This window comes from Podarcis tiliguerta (genome assembly GCF_965153285.1).
Source record: "Podarcis tiliguerta genome assembly, chromosome: 1".
Lineage (NCBI taxonomy): Eukaryota > Metazoa > Chordata > Lepidosauria > Squamata > Lacertidae > Podarcis > Podarcis tiliguerta.
In genome coordinates this window covers 67902484-67920979 of record NC_139534.1, presented here as the reverse complement: position 1 = coordinate 67920979, position 18496 = coordinate 67902484, and the positions used below count along the sequence as shown (strand labels likewise).

Here is an 18496-nt window from a genome sequence, read left to right as displayed (position 1 = left end):
TTATGTATTTTAATTACTGTACTTTGTCTATTTTGTAATTGAGGTTTTTAAATTCTGCAAGGTACCTTGGAATCCCAACTTTGGAGAAAGGCAGTATATTAAATAAACAAACACTGAGCAACTACCACAATAAAGAGCTCATATTTATTGACAGTCTGGAAAGCACTACACCCTTGTATTGCCTCAAACGCAGACAGACATGAGTTTCCTCAACAGGATTTAGATGAACAAGCAGGAATGACCAGCTCAGTGTGTGTGTGTGTGTGCGCGCGCGCGCGCGCGCACAAAAATATTCTTCACAGGTAGATTTATAGACCATTAATGGGATATGATACTCAAGGCTGACAAAAACATGACAATATTAATTTCAAAATGTCACTTTAATAATCTGATTCAATACTAATTAAGAACAAAGTTAAACATTCATATAGAAAACGTTGGTTTAAGCCAAAAAGCCTGTAATTCGTAACATCTATTTTGGCAATATCAGAACAGATCATTAGGAGGGCCAATTATATTAATTTTGCAACTAAAATTGAAATAGATTTTAGCTGGAGCTTCTGGTGTCTCAAACTACAGCTTTCAGTATCGTACACTATAACACTTTTATACATTCAGTTTGAAAATGGTAACAGTATACTTATGTACAAGTTCTAAAAATATGCCAACAGGTACACTGAAATATTAACACATAAAGGGAAGATGAAGTGAAGGGGAGGAATTAACTTTTGGAGAACTTTATTAGAAAGAATGACAAACAAACATTTACACTAATAATGTAATTCAAATATAAAATTGGTGCACTGACTCTGTACACAATACACTAGCTTCAGAGAATGAAGCTGCTTTCAGCAGGGCAGCTTTGATATTTTTCACATAATTTTTTTAAAAGCCCACTAACACAATGATTGTTTTAATGCTACAGTTTTACAGCAAATACAAACTAAAAATAGCAGCAGTTTCACATGGCATGTTTCCACAGGCTTTTTCCTGTGGTCTACGCAATGCCTAACAAAGTGCTCCCAGTTGAATACACAAGTAAAATTCACAATAGTTTACCTGACACCAGGTATGGTTCAGCCTGTTGGCCTTTGGCCTCTCCCCATGTCATTTTTTCCCTCCATTCCAAATAGAGTAATTTACTCAAAAAAGCCCATTAGACTACTAGGAAAAGATCTTTCCCCTGAAATGCATTAAGAATGAGACGCAGCAAACCACTATAGTGGTTAACTCTGGATGGTATACTATTCAGTGTAACTAAAAGGCTTGAAAGTTAGCGTCCTGGTTTCTTTAAGGAGCAGGAGGACACATAGGGTCAGATCCAGACTTGACATTCTGCAACAGAAGAGTTGCTTCCATTCACAGAAAAGCCTGATACCCACTGGAGGCTTCTGCTGGACAAAAGCAGCAATTTTCTCCAATTCCACCCACAGCTCCCACACCACCTCCCACCATTTTCTGGAGGGTCCCTATATCCTCTGAAGCAGATTTTCAGGAGCTGCAGGGAGGGAGGGTTGGTGAAAAACCACATTTGCGCCTTCCTGTGGTGAGAGACCTCAATGAGCAGAGTGCCACTCATAGGAAGCCTGGATCCTACAGTTATTTAACTGCATTTGGCAAAACTAAAATTGTAAAAGACTTCTTTATAACACCAATGACAGTGATTTAAAGAAACAGAATCCTCTTCCTCTCCTAAACTAGTCCAGGAATATCCCACAATCTTCTTGAAAGCTTTCTGGAACGGCCAATTCAATATATTGTCAGGCTAACTGAACGGTTCATTTTCTTTCCATTAAGACGAGTTGTTCTAGTCTGTGCTGTAGATCGAGTTGTCATTCGATCTGTAATTTGAGCTCGCTCTTCTGCTGCTGCTTTTGCCATTTGTGCTTTCTTAAGTTCCCTGGAACATAGAAAAAAAGTCATTTTGCCACCAAATAACTTTCATCCAAAATCATTCTAAAGAGACAAGAACAGTAATTCAGGGTGCAAACATTTTATTGTAACTTTTTTTTCTGGTCTACCAACACTATTAGCAGAATCACACAGAGCTTTCTACAAGAATGCACTGCAGCAGCACTGCTGGATCAGACCAAAGGCCTATCTAGTCCAGCTTTCCATTCTAGTGTGCCCACATTTCTAAGTGGCGTACATAAAAAAATTAATTCACAGAAAACTGGACAATAAAAATTTATCATAAAACCAAACACAACCTTAAAATGCATGCTGGAGCAAGGAATTCTGATATTTTATTGATATAAAATTCATCTGCTGACCCTGGGTTCAAGTATTAAGAGGGAGAAAACTACTTCCTATCCACTTTCTCCCCACCTCTATCACATCTTTCACAATGAAAGCAGATACAAAGAATTCATTCCATTTATCTGCAATCTCAACCTCCATTAGTACCTTTCCCCCAAGTTAACTAGGTAACAGTTATTTCCTGACCTCTGATTTTGCTTGAATGGTAGAATGTTTCAAGAGAGAGCACACATTTGATATTATGGTCTCTTCACCATCCTGTAAATATACTTATGTGTTTTCCCTTTAAAGGGAGGGAAGGGAATACCTTGCATTTTGACCTCCACTTTGTAGAACCAAAAGCTGAGACCTAGTAGCTGTATTTATTAGGCATATTTAATACATAAAGTTCCCCTAGTCCTCGTCAAACTTCATAACGTCCACTTTTTGTTACTGGCATGTTTTGTCACCTCACAGACTAATTCTGGTCAAGTTCAATATTAATACCGTGGTGTCACCCAATAGTTTGTAACTGCATCAACTGTTGCTGCGTGGATGCACAGGGACACACATGGACACAATGCCGAGGAAGTTGCAACTAGGATTACTAAAAATGTCCACCAGTTGAAGCTTTCAGGGCAAATATGCTGTCAAAAAAAACCATCTGTTCTCCCCTTCAAAAAACCCAGTAAAAAGGTTTTCAGTAAACGTTTGCCAAGACAGGTATTCCGTCAGCACCACTGAACCACACCTTTCTGGTTTAGTAATAAACTAGGGACCACATAGCTAATGTGACTTGCATATCATCTGAACACTTTGCATGGTCTCATACAAAGGGAGAATTTGCACATATCCTTCCCATTCAGAGATGTACATACTTTCTCCTCCTTGGGAACGCAAAGCTCTCCCCATGGTAGATGTTACTATATGAACCTGTTTCCTCCCCCCTGCCCCCGAGTACTAAGAAGCAGTCTTTACCAAATCAAAGTAAACACTATAAGAACCAGAGTTTCAAGCAGCTTCCATTCAGTGTTGGTATCTTGTTAAACGATACCTAAAGCAAAAAATATGGTGTCTGCTGTACTTCAAATCACTGGTGCTACATTCAATGTGCTTCAAGAGAAGTTGCAAAATGTTTTATTTTGTTGCTTATGTCTGGAGTTAAATTAAGAGGTTACATAATAAAGTCTAGGTTTTCTTTTTTGTAACAAGGAACAGTCTCTTCTGCTACTTGGCTCTTAATATTATTTCCTAGATTTCTGACACTGAAGTTGCCACAGTATGGATTCAACTTACTTCTGCAACAAAGAGTTTTTGAATTTTTCAGCATTCAATTCTATTCGTAGTTGCTCAGCACTTTTTCTGGCAGTAGATAACAATGCAGAATGCTTGACTAGAGCTACTGCTGAGGGTCTTTTCTCTGGATCAGGGTTTATCATAAGCTGAAAGAGGAAAGAGATGAAAATTAAGGCTGACCACCCTTCCCTTAAAGAACATGTAGCATGATGCCAGGAACACAGATCACCTTCTTACCTTCAGTAACTCTAATAGCTCTTGACAAAGGACTTGTGGAATTCTAGGGAGTTTTCCTTGTCGAATTTCATGCCAGTGATCCCCATTGGCTGGCAGTGGTTCGGCACCAGCAGCACACACCACAGTTAATGCAAGAGCAAAAATATCTGCTTTTGGCAAGTAATTGTAGTTCTGCAAAGGAAATAAAAGTTTACAAAATCCCACCAGAACAGATATCAAGGCATAGATCCTAAGTTTTCACTTTGTTCATGCTTTTACTGTTTTTGTTTAAGTCACTATGAGTTCACCTTGCTGGAAGGTAAAGGTAAAGGTACCCCTGCCCGTACGGGCCAGTCTTGACAGACTCTAGGGTTGTGCGCCCATCTCACTCAAAGAGGCCGGGGGCCAGCGCTGTCCGAAGACACTTCTGGGTCACGTGGCCAGCGTGACATCGCTGCTCTGGCGAGCCAGAGCCACACACGGAAACGCTGTTTACTTCCCGCTAGTAAGCGGTCCCTATTTATCTACTTGCACCCGAGAGTGCTTTTGAACTGCTAGGTTGGCAGGCGCTGGGACCGAACAACGGGAGCGCACCCCGCCGCGGGGATTCGAACCACCGACCTTTCAATCGGCAAGCCCTAGGTGCTGAGGCTTTAACCCACAGCGCCACCCGCGTCCCTACCTTGCTGGAAAGAAGTGACTAATAATAAAGAGTTCTGCTTTCAGAAGGGGGCTTCCTGTGAATGTAACTCTCCTTCAATGAAGGGAGGATCCTTCCATTCATAATCAGAGGACCCAAACCCTAGACATCAGTAAGATACAATTAATTATTTAACTCCCATTAGCAAAACACTGTTTACCTCTTGTAAAACTTCATTGGCCAGGAAACGACTATCTCCTTCTTCTACTTGTGGACTAGATATTCTAGTTACATGACCAAGGTCACCTACATTAAAGAAGAATGGGAAGAAGGGTTATTTTCTCAAAAGCAAAAATAAAGAAAAGGTTGCACAGGAAAATGTAACTCCATGCTCCCCTACCTATTTTGAAAACAACCCTGCTAGATGTCCATTCATCATCATCACCTTCTTCAGATATAGTAGTTGGAATTGAAGTCCTAGATATGAAGATATTACCTGCCAAGGAATAAAAATAGACATTCGTCAAAATATAATCTAGCTTCAGAATTTGCACCATCTGCTGGCTTCTTTGAATAATTAACCCAACAGCCTTCTGGGAAAGAAGCCAGATTTCAGGACAGCCAGCAAACAAGCATAATCTAACAAAAAACAAAAAAAAAAAAGATCCAAAATAAACTGAACAGCAGTTGGCCAGCTGTATGTTTCAGAACTGATTTCTTTCATTGTTTTCTGTATTCAGAATGAAAAAGTTTCCGTTACTAAGGTGTGGTTCACTGGTTATTTTACCACCACATATTCAATCATCTCTTAAAAACACTTTCAATGCAGGAAATACCAGATCTCTGAATACTTACTGGGCTTTATATCCATGTGCACCAAGGACATCGAATGGATATACTTTAAACCACGGGCAACTTGTAGAAGCAAATCTTTCAATTCTAGTTCACTGAAATAGCGCATACTTCTATAGTTTTCGCTTATAGCATCAGCTAAACTTCCACCTAGAAGCAAAATTAAATAATGTAAAAGTAGAAAATTCATTTTCTTGTAGGCCAGAGGCAGCCAAGGTGGTGCCCTCAGGACATTTTGGACTCTCATCCGGCCCAGCCAGCACATCAAATGGTATGGAATGATGGGAGCTATAGTCTTGCAACATTTGGAGGGCACTTAACATGTATTACCTAGATGTAGTTCTTGCAACAATAATGTAAGGCCCATCTAGCCAACATGGTATCTTCCAGATGTTGTTGGGTTACAAATTCCATCAACCCCAGCCACTGTGGCCAATGATGACAGGAATTGTAGTCCCAAAAACATCTGGAAGGCGCTGCATTGTCAAGGAGCTAGTAGGCTGTAGGGGTTCTATACAATTCCTTGGGCCACATGTTTGAGAGGTCTAGTCTAGGGTTAAGGGACAATAACAGGCAAAAGAAAAGAGACTCTAAAAAAGATACATGAGTAAAGCTATATAAGTACAGCCACATATTAAGCAAACCAGATTATTTATATTTTTGTTCTGAAATATTCTAGATTGGGTATTGAATTTTTTCTTGGAAGGAAGACTCCCAATTTATGACTCAGGAAGCAAGTCTAGTTAATCAGCTGGAATGTTTGTAAGAACATTCACTTCCTACCTATTTAAGAAGCTCACAAATTATTTGAATTTTGTTGTATCATAAATCGTCTAAAATTCATCTGATCTTTTACTTCTACCTGCTTTGTCCTAACTGTAACCACATGCGTTTGACATTAATATAAAATACTACTGATTCAGAGACTAAGATGAACAGAGCACTGCTTGTACAAATTGAGCGCCAATCCCCACTTCTGCCTCTTGCACACAACACAAAAGCCACTTCTTAAAAGGTGAATGACCCTCCAGAACAGTGTGTGATGTGGCATGGGGGGCTTCAGCAGAATGGGGAAATCAAGAAAAATTGCTAGGCTGTCTTCTACAAGCAGAAATGCCTTTCTGCTCATGTAAGACATACCTGGCTGCGTCCAAGCTGCAATCCTGTACCCTATTACACATGCTTAAGTTCCATTGAAAGAAAAAGGACTTAGCAAGTGCAGGATTGACTTTGTTGGCAAATAAGTCAGCAGATCTCACTCCCCTTTCCCAGACAAGTTTAGCATCTTACTACAACTACGTTCCCTTAATAACCAGAATTCATAGTAAGGCAAATTCAATAGGAGTTTTACTTACCATTACAATACTCATTCTGTATAAGCATATGATCATCTTCTGCCCAAGCAGAGAAATATCTGACTACATGTGAATGCTGTCCCAAAACTGCATGAGCATAGACTTCTCTAAGAGCATTTTGCCTGTGGTATTGAAACAAATTAAATAAAGCTTGAAACTGGTTTAAGGAAGCAAGCATAGAATGCTGGTCATATTACAAGAGCAGTTAAGTTTTTTGAGTTGGAAAAGGTATGAATTAGGGCATAGGGGTGTTGTGTTTGTTATGTACAGGTGAACGAATGCTAGTTTTGCAACTATAAACATTTCAGTATTGTAGCTGCAAAGACAATACATGAACAAATCCTTACATGCCTTGATAGGGTTATTTTAAAAATGAGTATGTGCAGAGGAGTGAAATACAAGAACATAGAATAGTTTACATTTAATTCTTTACTCACTCATCAATTGAGCCAGCCAAGGGTTTCTTGGAACGCTTTATTGCATAGATGCAACCATCAAGCCTTTTCACACATTTGAATACTGAACCAAATTCTCCAGATCCAATCTTTTCCAATTCATGAAATTCTGTTGCATATCGTGATTTCATATTACTTTCTGTTATGCTGATTCGCTAAAAGGATTGAGAGAAACAAGTTTGAGGAAAAGGGCTTCTTAAAAGGTTAATCCTATGGATTTCAGTGGAACTTTAAAAATGCTTACTTAGGAATAAATGAGGATTGTTTTTTATTTTTATTTACCTTGGCAGGTCTCGTAGTTTCATCTTCAGGCTCTCCATCACTTGCATCCATATCTTCGCCATAGGAGCTGTGACACAAACAATAAGTAAAAGAAATGCTATGAAACCTTCACTTTCATCGATAAGTTACACTGAGATGTAAGCTTTTACTTTCCAAGCAATTTAATCAAATTCATGAACTGTGCAAAGGCATAGCTTCCAGACCACTTCCAAACATCTTTTTTCACCCATGCCAATAGCAGGGACAATGTAGAGGGTGTGTGCACAAAAAGTCATGAAGGAAGCTGTGCTGCATTGAGGTGATGTGACAGAACGATTGTTTGAATAGATTATGTAAATTAATATTGTGCCATGCCAACATCTCACCGCAGTAAGATGTGTGTTTGTGTCAAATGCAGGGAAGAGAGACTGATAAGGAGTCAGACTCATAAAAAAGGGAAGTAGAACAGGTATGTAAAAGGTTACATTTAGGCCCAAATTAGACCTCATGCTAAAGGTGACGCTGTCAGAATTTACCCATGTTTCCCTGGGCCCCACTGTAGCAACAACCAACTGTGTAGAATGGAGATGAAGAAACTGAATATAACATCGGCAGAGAAAGAGCTATATTTGCAGCCCATGTTTAGCAATCTCTAGTTTCACTTCAAGACTTACAAACTAATATCTCACAATGTTAGGCAATGTTACAAGTTCTGCTGTACAATTTTAACCACTTGTGTTCTTAAAGCCTCCCTAACTCTATACCTAATTATTCACTTGAAAATAAAGATAGTTAAGTACAATCCCTTCATTGACAGGATTGCGATCAAAAGTTTATTTCTTAAGCAGTTTATCAATGACCAGCTCTAGACACTTACTCATTCCAGTGTGTTCTCTTTCTCCTACGACACTGCCCAACTGATGACTGAAGGAAGAGAGAGTCTGGAGTGAAGGGATTAATGTTCACGTGAGGTGCTTGCCCCACATCAGATTCCTGTTTTACTAGTTTTCCAACATTCATAAAGAGAGAGCCACCTCGGAGTTTAGCTGAACTTGATCCCATTCCTTCAGCTCTACAAAGTAAACTCTGAAAAATAAAGGAAATGAGTAAATTAACAGTTCTGTTTCATGTTGACTTAACAAGTTAATGATTATTTGGAATTTAAACGAATGAATAATCTTTCCAAATATATCATTTGTGCTTCCCCTATGGCAAATTACTATGGCATAAATGGGTTTCCTATTCATTGTTTCATATGTAAAATCTAACTGATTTTGGTTATCAGAGCAATGAGCAAAGCAGAACTAAACACACACTCACACACACACACACACAAATACACACCCCTCGCCTCAGCTGCAGGCTTCCTAAGTTCTATTAGACATATTGTTTAATCAGTTTTTATCTTCTCGTTCCTCCCAAAAGAGCCCAGAGTAGAAAACATATTAGTATCATTTAAAGTATGCTAACAACACCTAAAAACTATCACATTCTCTCAGCTAATGATATGGACATAAATGGAAGTTGTCTCCACCCAGCTTTTCAGTGACCTCTGTTTTTAGCCACAACTCACCCTCACCCCCAGAGGCTTTCTGAAGTGTTTGGGGAGATGCCAAAGGAGGAAAGAGTCATCTTCTGGCAATCCCCTTCTAGTGGAACTTCTTGGGATCCAAGGCAATAATTGGTGTGAAACGCTTTAAATCAACAGCTTTTCTGAATCAAGAGTTTCTTTGTTAATAGAAAAGAAAAATAGTTCTGGCAAACAAACATCTCTCTCCCACCCTTTCTTTAAATCACAGCTGGTGTTATAGGCATGCCACAGAATGCAACACAAGGTGTTGATCAGATAATACAACTATTAGTTCATAAAATCTACACCTGAATGAAGAGCAAGACCTGATCACCTCCTAAATATAGAAGGCTAACTAAAGAAGCTTCTTTCCAGCTCTTGCCGTTACACACTTAGTTATACATTGAAGTGACCGACTTAAAATCAGTAGAACAGATGTACAACTCCAACCAGTAAAACACTGTAAGCTACACATTGTTGGCTTTGACCACTTATTGACAGAAGGAATTGCTACAGTTTTTAGATAACAGCAATGTGCAAGACTAGTTGTCCATGCCTACTTTCATCTTGCGGTCAATAACATGTACATATCAACCCATGTTAATCAAATCTGCTAACTAGATGAAAGAATTAGGAGTAACAATTAGTATTATTAAAATCTGTATACTGCCTTTGAGCTGCAGACCCCAGAGTGGTTCACAACATAAAATCATAATATAAAAACCACAAAACACATAGTAAAAAATAAGAACAAACTAATAATTTCCTCTCCCACAACACATTTAAAAGGGCATCAGATGTTAATCAGCCAAAGGCCTGGTTGAAGAGGAATGTTTCACCTAGCAGCTGAAAGTGTATAATGAAAGCACCAGGTGAACTTCCCTGGGGAGAGCATTCCACAAGCAGGGAATAACAGCAGAAAAGACCCGTTCTCGTATTGCCACCCTCAAGACCTCTCATGGAGGCACACAATAAGGGCCTCAGAGGATGACCTCAGGGTTCGGGTAGGTTCATATGGAAAGAGGTGGTCCTTGAAGTATTGCAGTCCTGAGCCATTTAAGGTTTTATAGGTCAAAACCAGCACTTGAAATTGGGCCCAGAAACTAATTGGCAGCCAGTGCAGTCGGGCCAGGATTGGTATAATATGCTCAAACTGTCTTTCACCAGTAAGCAACCTGGCTGCCGAATTCTGCACCAGCTGAAGTTTCTGAACAGTCTTCAGAGGCAGCTCTGTGTACAACGTGTTGCTGTAATTTAACCTAGAGATTACAAGAGCATAGACAGCAGTAGTTAGGCAATCCCTGTGCAGCCGAGCCACCAGTCAAAGCTGATAGAAGGCACTTCACACCACTAAGGCCACCTGAGCCTCAAGTGACAGAAATGCAACCACAAGTACCACCAAGCTACGTACCCGGTCCCTCAGAGGGAGTGTAAGAGCAGGCAATCTCCCATCCATCCTGTTTAGGGAACAGCCCACTAACAATGCCTCAGTCTTATCTGATCTAGTCCAGTACAGAAGCAAGACAATGGTCTAGCACATCCACTGCCACACCTGCAGATGTAAAGGAATAGAACTGTGTGTCATCAGCATACTGCTGACAACATACTCTGAAGCTCTAGATGACCACTTAGTAGTTCCAAATATATGTTAAAATACACTGAAGGCTCCATGGAGCTGAAAAATACTCCCCAAGCATCATCCCCTGGTAATGCCAACCAAGTAGGACTGGAACCACAGCAAAGTGGTGCCACCCACCCACTACTAGGACTGCAAGCGTTAATCAATGAACTAGTAAATTTGACAATAAATAAATGGGAGTCTAGAAAGGTATACCTGAGTCCTGTTGATGTAGATGTCCTTTATCCTTCTTACCTCATTCAAGTTTACTAAAAACCACACAACTAAGAGATGACTTTTCTTTCCAGTTTGTAGTCAGAGCCAACAGTTTGCCATACACTGTGGAAGCTATTACAACTTTTGCTCAACCACAGGCAAAAGAAGAACTCAACTGACACGATATACAGCAATACAGTACTGAAGTATCTTGAACTTTTTATTTTTTTGATCCATTGACTCTCATGCCATATTCTAAACCAAAAGAAAGCAGACATCCAAAGCCCCCTCATGCATACAAATAAACTGCCACCGTGCCACCAATCACCAAACTTTCAGTATTATACTTGGCCACTGACCGGTTGCTTTGATATAGTTTCAAAACTCTGATAAAAGCCAGGTTCTCAGAACATAAATGGTTTCATTTAGGCCCACACTGGCAAGAGCAAATATTAAACATTGCTGAAATTGTGAAAAAAATACTTCTTTTTGCCTGGTTGAGGGTGAAAAAGAATCACCAATAGAAATTAGCAGTATAGCATTTTAAAATAATAATACGTAAGAAAACAGTGCTCTCTGTAAGATGTATTTTAAGTATAATATGCATAGTGCTCAGAGCAGTGTGTCCAAACCTTTCTCAAAGAGGGCCAGATGTGATGAAGTGAAGGGCCGTGAGGGCTGACCAAAGTTACAGTGGACGCATGGGTTGCGAACGTATTCTGTGCAGGATGCATGTTTGCAACCCAAAGCGTTCGCAACCTGCAGCGGCACATCTGCGCATGTGGGGGTGCGATTCGGCGCTTCTGTGCATAGTGCAATTTAGCGCTTCTGCGCATGCCCAACTGCTGAAACCCAGAAGTAGCCTGTTCCAGTACTTCCAAGTTTTGGTGGGTCCGTAACCCAAAAAAAACGCAACCTGAAGAGCGTCTGTAACCTGAGGTATGACTGTATTGACCTTTTTTTAGGATTGAAGTTGAGCTTTTTTTAGGATTTTGAGTTTTTGAGCTTTTTTTATGGTTGATCTTGTTGAGCTTTTTTAGTAGGATTTTACCCCAGAAAATAAACTGGATTAAACTGACTGGCGGGCCAGATTAGGGCCCCCAAACAGACTTTGGACATATCTGGCACAGAGGCTACCTAAAATAAAATGGGGATGACAATTATATAGTTATTCACTGCAAAGTTCATGTTGTATTGTTAACCAGAAAGTGTAATCCTATCTACCATGCAGTTAAATCTAATGAATAAAGAAATACCAGCTCCTTCAAAGGAGAGAAGGTGGTAGCCAATTTAGTCATTGTAGAATAGAACTTCCCTTCACTCTCAAACATAACCAAGAGATCATAACGTTAATTGGTTAGATCCAAAGTTTTCATGCCATATATACAGAGTTGGCTCTTCGGCTAGCCCATAGTAGCATCTGTGGTGAGGTCAATATCCCCTCCCAACACTAGTACTGCCACTGATTACTTGGACTGGGCTTAGTAGCAGCGATGTCAGGGCCTCATGGGCACATCGGTGAGAGTGTCAGATTAGGCCTCAACCTTGCTATCGCTTTATCCCATCTATTATCAATAAATTATGACCCTCCCTTCACCAGACAGTCCTAGGACGGGCTAAAATTAAAAACTGTTAAAACAAGTAGTCACAAGAATATGGTGGTTGCTAAAAACACGTTTTTTATGTGTCAAATGCCAAAGAGGTGCATCTTCAGCATGTGCCCAAAGCTGTAGTGTGAAGGTGCCAGATGTACCACTGTGGGGAGGGGATTCCACAACTTAGGGGCTGCCACAGAGAATGCCCTATCCAAGGCCATCTTCATCTCCTCCCCATATACACAAACAAACAAATACAAACTTCTGAGGACAGCAGAACTACCAAAAGGGCTTCCTCCAAGGTGGTTTTGTAGGAAAGGAAGCAGCCTTTCAAATATTTAGGGCCTAAATTGTTTAGGGCTTTAAGCACTTTAAATATGTGTGTGACCCACTTGAATTAATCCCAGAAACAAACTGGCAGTCAGTGATAGGCAGTAGCAATGGTGGTGGCAGGAGGGTGGCTCCCTGGTTCCACCCCATGCTGCGAAGACAATTACTACTTACTTGCATCCTGATTCTAAAGTTAGAAAACCCAGATTCCCTCTTATGACTACAAAGCCAAAATATTTTTGGAGACACAATAAATTTAGCTTCATGTATGAAATTTTATTTATCTACAATACTGACATTCCGCTCATCCAGTGCATTGATTGGCAACATTCAAGAGCAATTTTACTAAGTTAAAAAAAAAATCTTACCAAAAACCCATTCTCCTTCTACATCCCATCCAGACATCAACACATGAATAATAACCTCTCCATGATCTTAGGGAGTAAACATAATGGCACAGAAGGGAAAAGCCCTGTGTTCCATGGGCTGCACCATTTAGGGTTTTAAACTTAGAATCATAGCATTGTAGAGTTGGAAGGGACCCTGTGGAGCATCTAGTCCAGCCCCTGCAATGCAGGGGCAACTAATTTGAGTGCTCCAATATCTTCTTTTGGAGCAACTTAAGTTGTGTTTCCCATGAAGTTCCATTGTGTGTAACAGACCTTGCACACATTTCTCTTGAAACAGAAGCCCCTTGTGTTTTCAGTGTTCCTTGGTGCTTAGCTCTGGAGCGTACAAAACAATTCCAACTCATTGGTGTTCTTCTCCAGAGTGACCAAGGAGCCGATCCTCAGTGGCTGACTCACCTCCTTTCTTTCCCTCTGGCTCCAATCAGCACAAAGGGTGAGGAGACTCCTCCTCAGTGGCTAAAAAGCTCCTCTTTCATACTGATTCAAGAGTTCTATGAAGCAGAAGACAGAGACTCCACTGCAGAGATAACAACAGGTATTCAACACCACCACCACCCAAAACCCCTGGACCACAACAACTTAATTACCAACACTTTGAATTGTGTGTAGAAATGGACTGAAAACAACTGCAGCTGTTTTAAGATAGGCATGCAGGAGGACTTCATAGCATCCTTACTTCTCATTATGCATCAATTTAAATGTCAAGACCAAAGAAAGCCCTGTGTAGAGCACACTGCAATAACTTAATCTGGAAGCAACTAAGAAATTTGTCGCTATGTCCAGGTCATAGATGTGAACATCCTGCAAGTTTATCTGGCAAAGTGCTATATAGCACTCTCTTTTTTACTTATTATATTACTATTCCATCCTTTTATTCAAGAAGCTTAGTCACTAAAGCTGCAATTCTATGCCCATTTACCAGGGAATAGTTACATTACTGGAACTTACTTCCAAGTACACATGCATAGTATTGTTTTTTCTATTTATATGCCTCACTGTATATATTATGCTCAAATTAGTTCAATGCAAAACATTGTCTCACTTTATCTTCACAATAATTCAGTTGAGTAGCTTGCCCAGAAGCATCAGGTGAACTTCATACTTGAGCAAAGATTTGAACAGAGAACTCACTGGCCTAGGCTCTACAATCCACCCACTATAACAAAGAGTTATGAGACAACATTTAACAAAATGTATGCATGTATCATTAAAACAAGCAGATGGCCTTCCAATTCATTCAGTTATTCAATACTTCTATTCCTCTCAATATTCTTTTACATGGACAATAATGGTATAATAATAATATGTATTATTATATATTATTACATTCATGAAAACGTTTAAAATTTAAAGCTGGAGTTTAAAAAAGCTAGTGAAAAAGTTTTCTTCCCTCTCTCAACTATTACAAAAACAGTTTGATTTCATGATGTAAAGGGGAGTGTTTTTTAACTGCTCTTCTGAATGTAAACATTTCAATTTCACTAAGCAAACTGGAAAGACAGTCTCAGGGCTCAGAAGTGTCCAGAGTAGCTTTCTTGTGGGGGAACAAACAGCTGCAGCAAACTGGCCCTGCATCTTGCAATGTGGGTAAAACTATTTTAGGCACAATTTGTAGTTCAGTTACATAATCTTAACGGACAATCTGTGGGCAGGGCTTACCAAAGTTGCCAATATTTCTGTAACAGGCAAGCTAGCTTGTTATGTAATAAGCACGATGTACAGGCTTGGAACTGGAAAAAATTATTCAAGTATTTGGCACCAACTTATGAAGTGTAGCTGAATGGAATTTATGTTTAAAAGGCCCTCCAACCAATGAAATCAAGCAGCAGCCATTGTTTAGTTGGGAGTATTCTGCACTTTACAATGTTGGCTGCTGTTAAAAAGGGCAATCCACATGTAAACAGTGCAAAAAAGGAGAAAATACACTGATACACCAACATGTTGCCTCTGTTTATTGACGATAACCTGCTTCACCAGCTGCATTTGGTATATACCTAGATACCAAGGCAGCCAATTAAATTTCATGGGGGCACACCACACTTTCAAAGCACTGGCCTTCACCTGGTTTGCATTTGCCAACAGTCTCTCATTACAACTTTCAACATGTTTTGGAGAACGGAAAACTCTGTAGAAAAAGTAGTCTGATGGCAGCTCTTAATTTTAAACGAGCGAAAAGGCTGCATGGGCAGACCATACGGATTCATTTCTCTCTAAGTTGCCAGTTATGGGGGGGGGGGGGGACCGACAAAGGCGAAAGAGGCGTGGCACCTATTCCTCAGAGCACCGCTAGTTGCATTGTCTTCCCTTTCCCCCGAAAATAACATTTTTGCTCTGATCAACCCAAAACGGTCTGCAACAAGCTTCTTAAAGTTCACGCCACGTAAAAGAGCGAGGCAGCCTCTAACGCCTGTTTCACGGACTACATACTACGCGGGGTGGTCGGCCAAGGGAGCCGCCCGGAGACCTACCGAGCGCCCACGTGCTCAGACGGAAGCGAGCCAAGAGGCGGCAGCGACTGAATGGAAACTCCCCGACAGAGCCGACGGGGCAGGCTAGCCTCTCCCCCCCAAGCCCTGCACCCGCCACTGAGCCTCCGGATCCCCCCTCTCCCCTGCAATTGTCCTCCGCTCGTCCTTCCCCCTTCTCTCACCTTCGGCGTGTGCGGGGTGTCGAAGAGGCGCAGTTTGCGGAAAGTCTTGTGGGGCGGGGTGTCGGGATACTCGGGCAGCGCAGAAACGGGACCCTGGTGGCCCCGGCACGGCAGCACCAGGGAGCGCGGCGGCGACGGTCGGCCGCAGCAGCGCCGGGGTCCTTTCAGCGGCGGCGAGCCGGCCATGAAGTAGGCTCCGGGCGATTTCACGGGGGACGAGGAGCCGAAGCCCTCCTCTTCCCACGAGTCTCCCTCGTCGCCCGGCAGCGCGGGAGGCGCCAGTTCCATCGCCACCTCCTCGGGGGAGCGCGGCGGCGGCGGCTCCCTGCGCCGAGCCGGGGTATGGCTCACGGAAAGCGGGGAGTCGGCCTCCTGGAAAGCCGAGTCTTCCCCGGTGCTGTTGCCGCTGCCGCCTTCCTCCTCCTCCTCTTCGTAGCAGTCTTCCTCCTCCTCCTCTTCCTCCTCGCAGTCGCTCCCGCCGCCCGAAAAAAGCTTCTGCCGGATCGGGGCCGCTGCCCGACGCGCCGCCGGGCGCCGCGGCCCCGCGACCGGCTGCTGCTGCGGCTGCAGGCTCAGGAAACTCATGGCCGAGATCCGCGGGAGGCCTTCCCTTGTTCAGACGGGACGCTGACAGGAGTAAACCACGCCTCCCTCCTCCTCCCTGCGCTGAAATGCCCGTTCACACGACGCGCGACCCGTGCCTCGCCTGCGCGCTCCTCCACGAAGCTCTGGTTCTCGCCACAGCAGCAGCACACTCGCCCGTTCGGACTCCGCGGCTTTCCCGCGACCGTTAGTCACGTGCCAGGTCACGCCAGCCAATCACGCACGCCCCCTTCGTTTGAAAACATGGGAGGCGGGAGGCGGGGCTGTGCGTGATGGCATCAGACGGCAATTTGGCGCGAATTCGGGGTTGGGAGTAGGAGGGGCGGGCGTATTCTCATACAGTTCTTATCCTGGAGCGGCTCGAGCTCCGGGGGGACGTTAGCTGCGCGTGCAGCTGGGCCAGCGTTTGAACTGGAGCTCGTGCAAGTCCATAGGAGGAGGAGGAGGGGCAGCAAGGGGGCTTCCCCAGGGTGGGGATGGAGTCAGGAGGGGCAGCAGCGCCGACCCGTGCGCGACGTGACTCAACTCACTCTGACTCTGCAATTCTCGCCGTCTGCAATTGGCCGAAACTGGCTTGCTGCTGATGTAACTGTGTGTCAGCAACAGCCACCCGCTGGAGGGTCCCTTTTACCCCGGCCTGATAAACTGGTTTAAGTAGTGAGCTCGAGGCTGTGATCTATAAATCACCCTGACAGTTTAAAGGCTACAATCCTAGCCAGGGGACACCTCCAGTGCGCTTTCGAGAAGCGGCGCGCGGCCCGGTCTAAATCGGTTTGACAGCAGCTTCGTAGGGTCTGAATAACGTGTGGCTCAATCGTCTGCTGCTCTTCAAAATTATCTGCCTGTGTACCCAAGAGGAAGCACCGTGTGGTATAAAGAGGCTAGCTTTCTCCGGGCGTCGCAGCCTCGCTCACCGCAAAGCTCATTCTAGGCCCTCTGGGCAAGTTTGCATCAGTAAAAGCAAAATTGCTGGCGCCAACAGTTAAAAATATTCGGGGGGGGGCGCGGGTTAGCTGTGGTTACATTAGATTCCAGAGACCCCCTGGTACATGTATCCTCCGAAGGAGGTTCTCCTTAGAGGCGAGCGTACGCGCTGGGATTTTTAAATGGCTTCGCCCCAGTTAAAAGGAAACAACTCGCAGCCACCAAGAAAAGCAGGAGCATCGCTCGGCGTGCGCAGACAAGAATTCCCTGCGGCCAAACACTTCCACTGCGAAGGGAGGAGCGAAGCTGCCTCTCTCTCCCAACAGCAGGGGGGGGGGTGGTTGCGGTAGAGAAAGATGGCCTTTGAGGAGGAAGAAATAAAAAGGAGACTGGCTTTTCTTCGAAAAGGAGCAGGGCATTTGAGTGTGAATTTCATCAAGCGTGTCATCTTTCAGGACACGTTAAAGAGAGGGAAAGAGAAACTACTTGCAACACTGTCTTTTGATGACTCCGGTGTCTTCTCCAAAGACACGCCCAAATGGGTTTAAATCTAAACATGGCTAATTTCCAAAAGGAGCACCTCACCCTTGCTGCAATCCCAGCTGAATAATTAGACACCTAATGTATATGCCTCGTACCTACTGCTATTTTTCTATAAATGGTGGAACTCGCCACGAACACCTCTCTTGTTCTCTTATAATAGCAATGGCACCCACCTGAGAGGTGCCCAAACTGAGTTTTGACTGAAAAAAGCCATGTTCCTACCACTGAATCACACTTCAGCATCTTGGGCTTCAGCCCTAGGCACATTTAGCAGAGAGTAGGCCCCAATGCACAGCCACAAAGTATTTTATAATCACACAAGGACCACGGTTGAAATCCCCATTCACCCAGGAAACATGGTCACTGTGTGACAAGTTACCATCTCTCAGCCTAAACTGCCTCACAGGGTTGTTTATATGGTAGGAAACAACTATAATTATCATGTTAACCTTGTTGGAAACATGAGATTTAAAAGCGGGTGGCGGTGTAGTCTAAACCACTGAGCCGCTTGGATTTGCTGATTAGGTCGGCAGTTTGAATCTGTGCTACTGGGTGAGCTCCCATTGCTCTGTCCCAGCTTCTGCCAACCTAGCAGTTTGAAAGCACACTGGTGCAAGTAGATAAATAGGTACTGCTGCAGCGGTAAGGTATATACCGTTTCCATGCTTCTGTCATGGTGTTCTGTTGCGCCAGAGGCAGTTTAGTCATGCTGGGCGCAAGACCT

The 18496-nt window shown here is 42.9% G+C and overlaps 1 protein-coding gene across 1 annotated transcript; it reads right to left on the bottom strand.

Moving 5' to 3' along the window:
• Nucleotides 1-361: 361 nt before the first annotated feature.
• WEE1 (WEE1 G2 checkpoint kinase) lies at nucleotides 362-16552 on the bottom strand. Its single transcript, XM_083407174.1, has 11 exons — nucleotides 15703-16552; nucleotides 8191-8399; nucleotides 7335-7401; nucleotides 7035-7207; nucleotides 6598-6719; nucleotides 5246-5392; nucleotides 4791-4886; nucleotides 4611-4696; nucleotides 3772-3942; nucleotides 3535-3680; nucleotides 362-1900 (listed from the first exon to the last, which is right to left on the bottom strand). Exons 1-11 carry the CDS (start codon nucleotides 16285-16287, stop codon nucleotides 1750-1752), a joined length of 1953 nt encoding a protein of 650 aa, XP_083263300.1. The 5' UTR covers nucleotides 16288-16552; the 3' UTR covers nucleotides 362-1749.
• Nucleotides 16553-18496: the final 1944 nt, after the last annotated feature.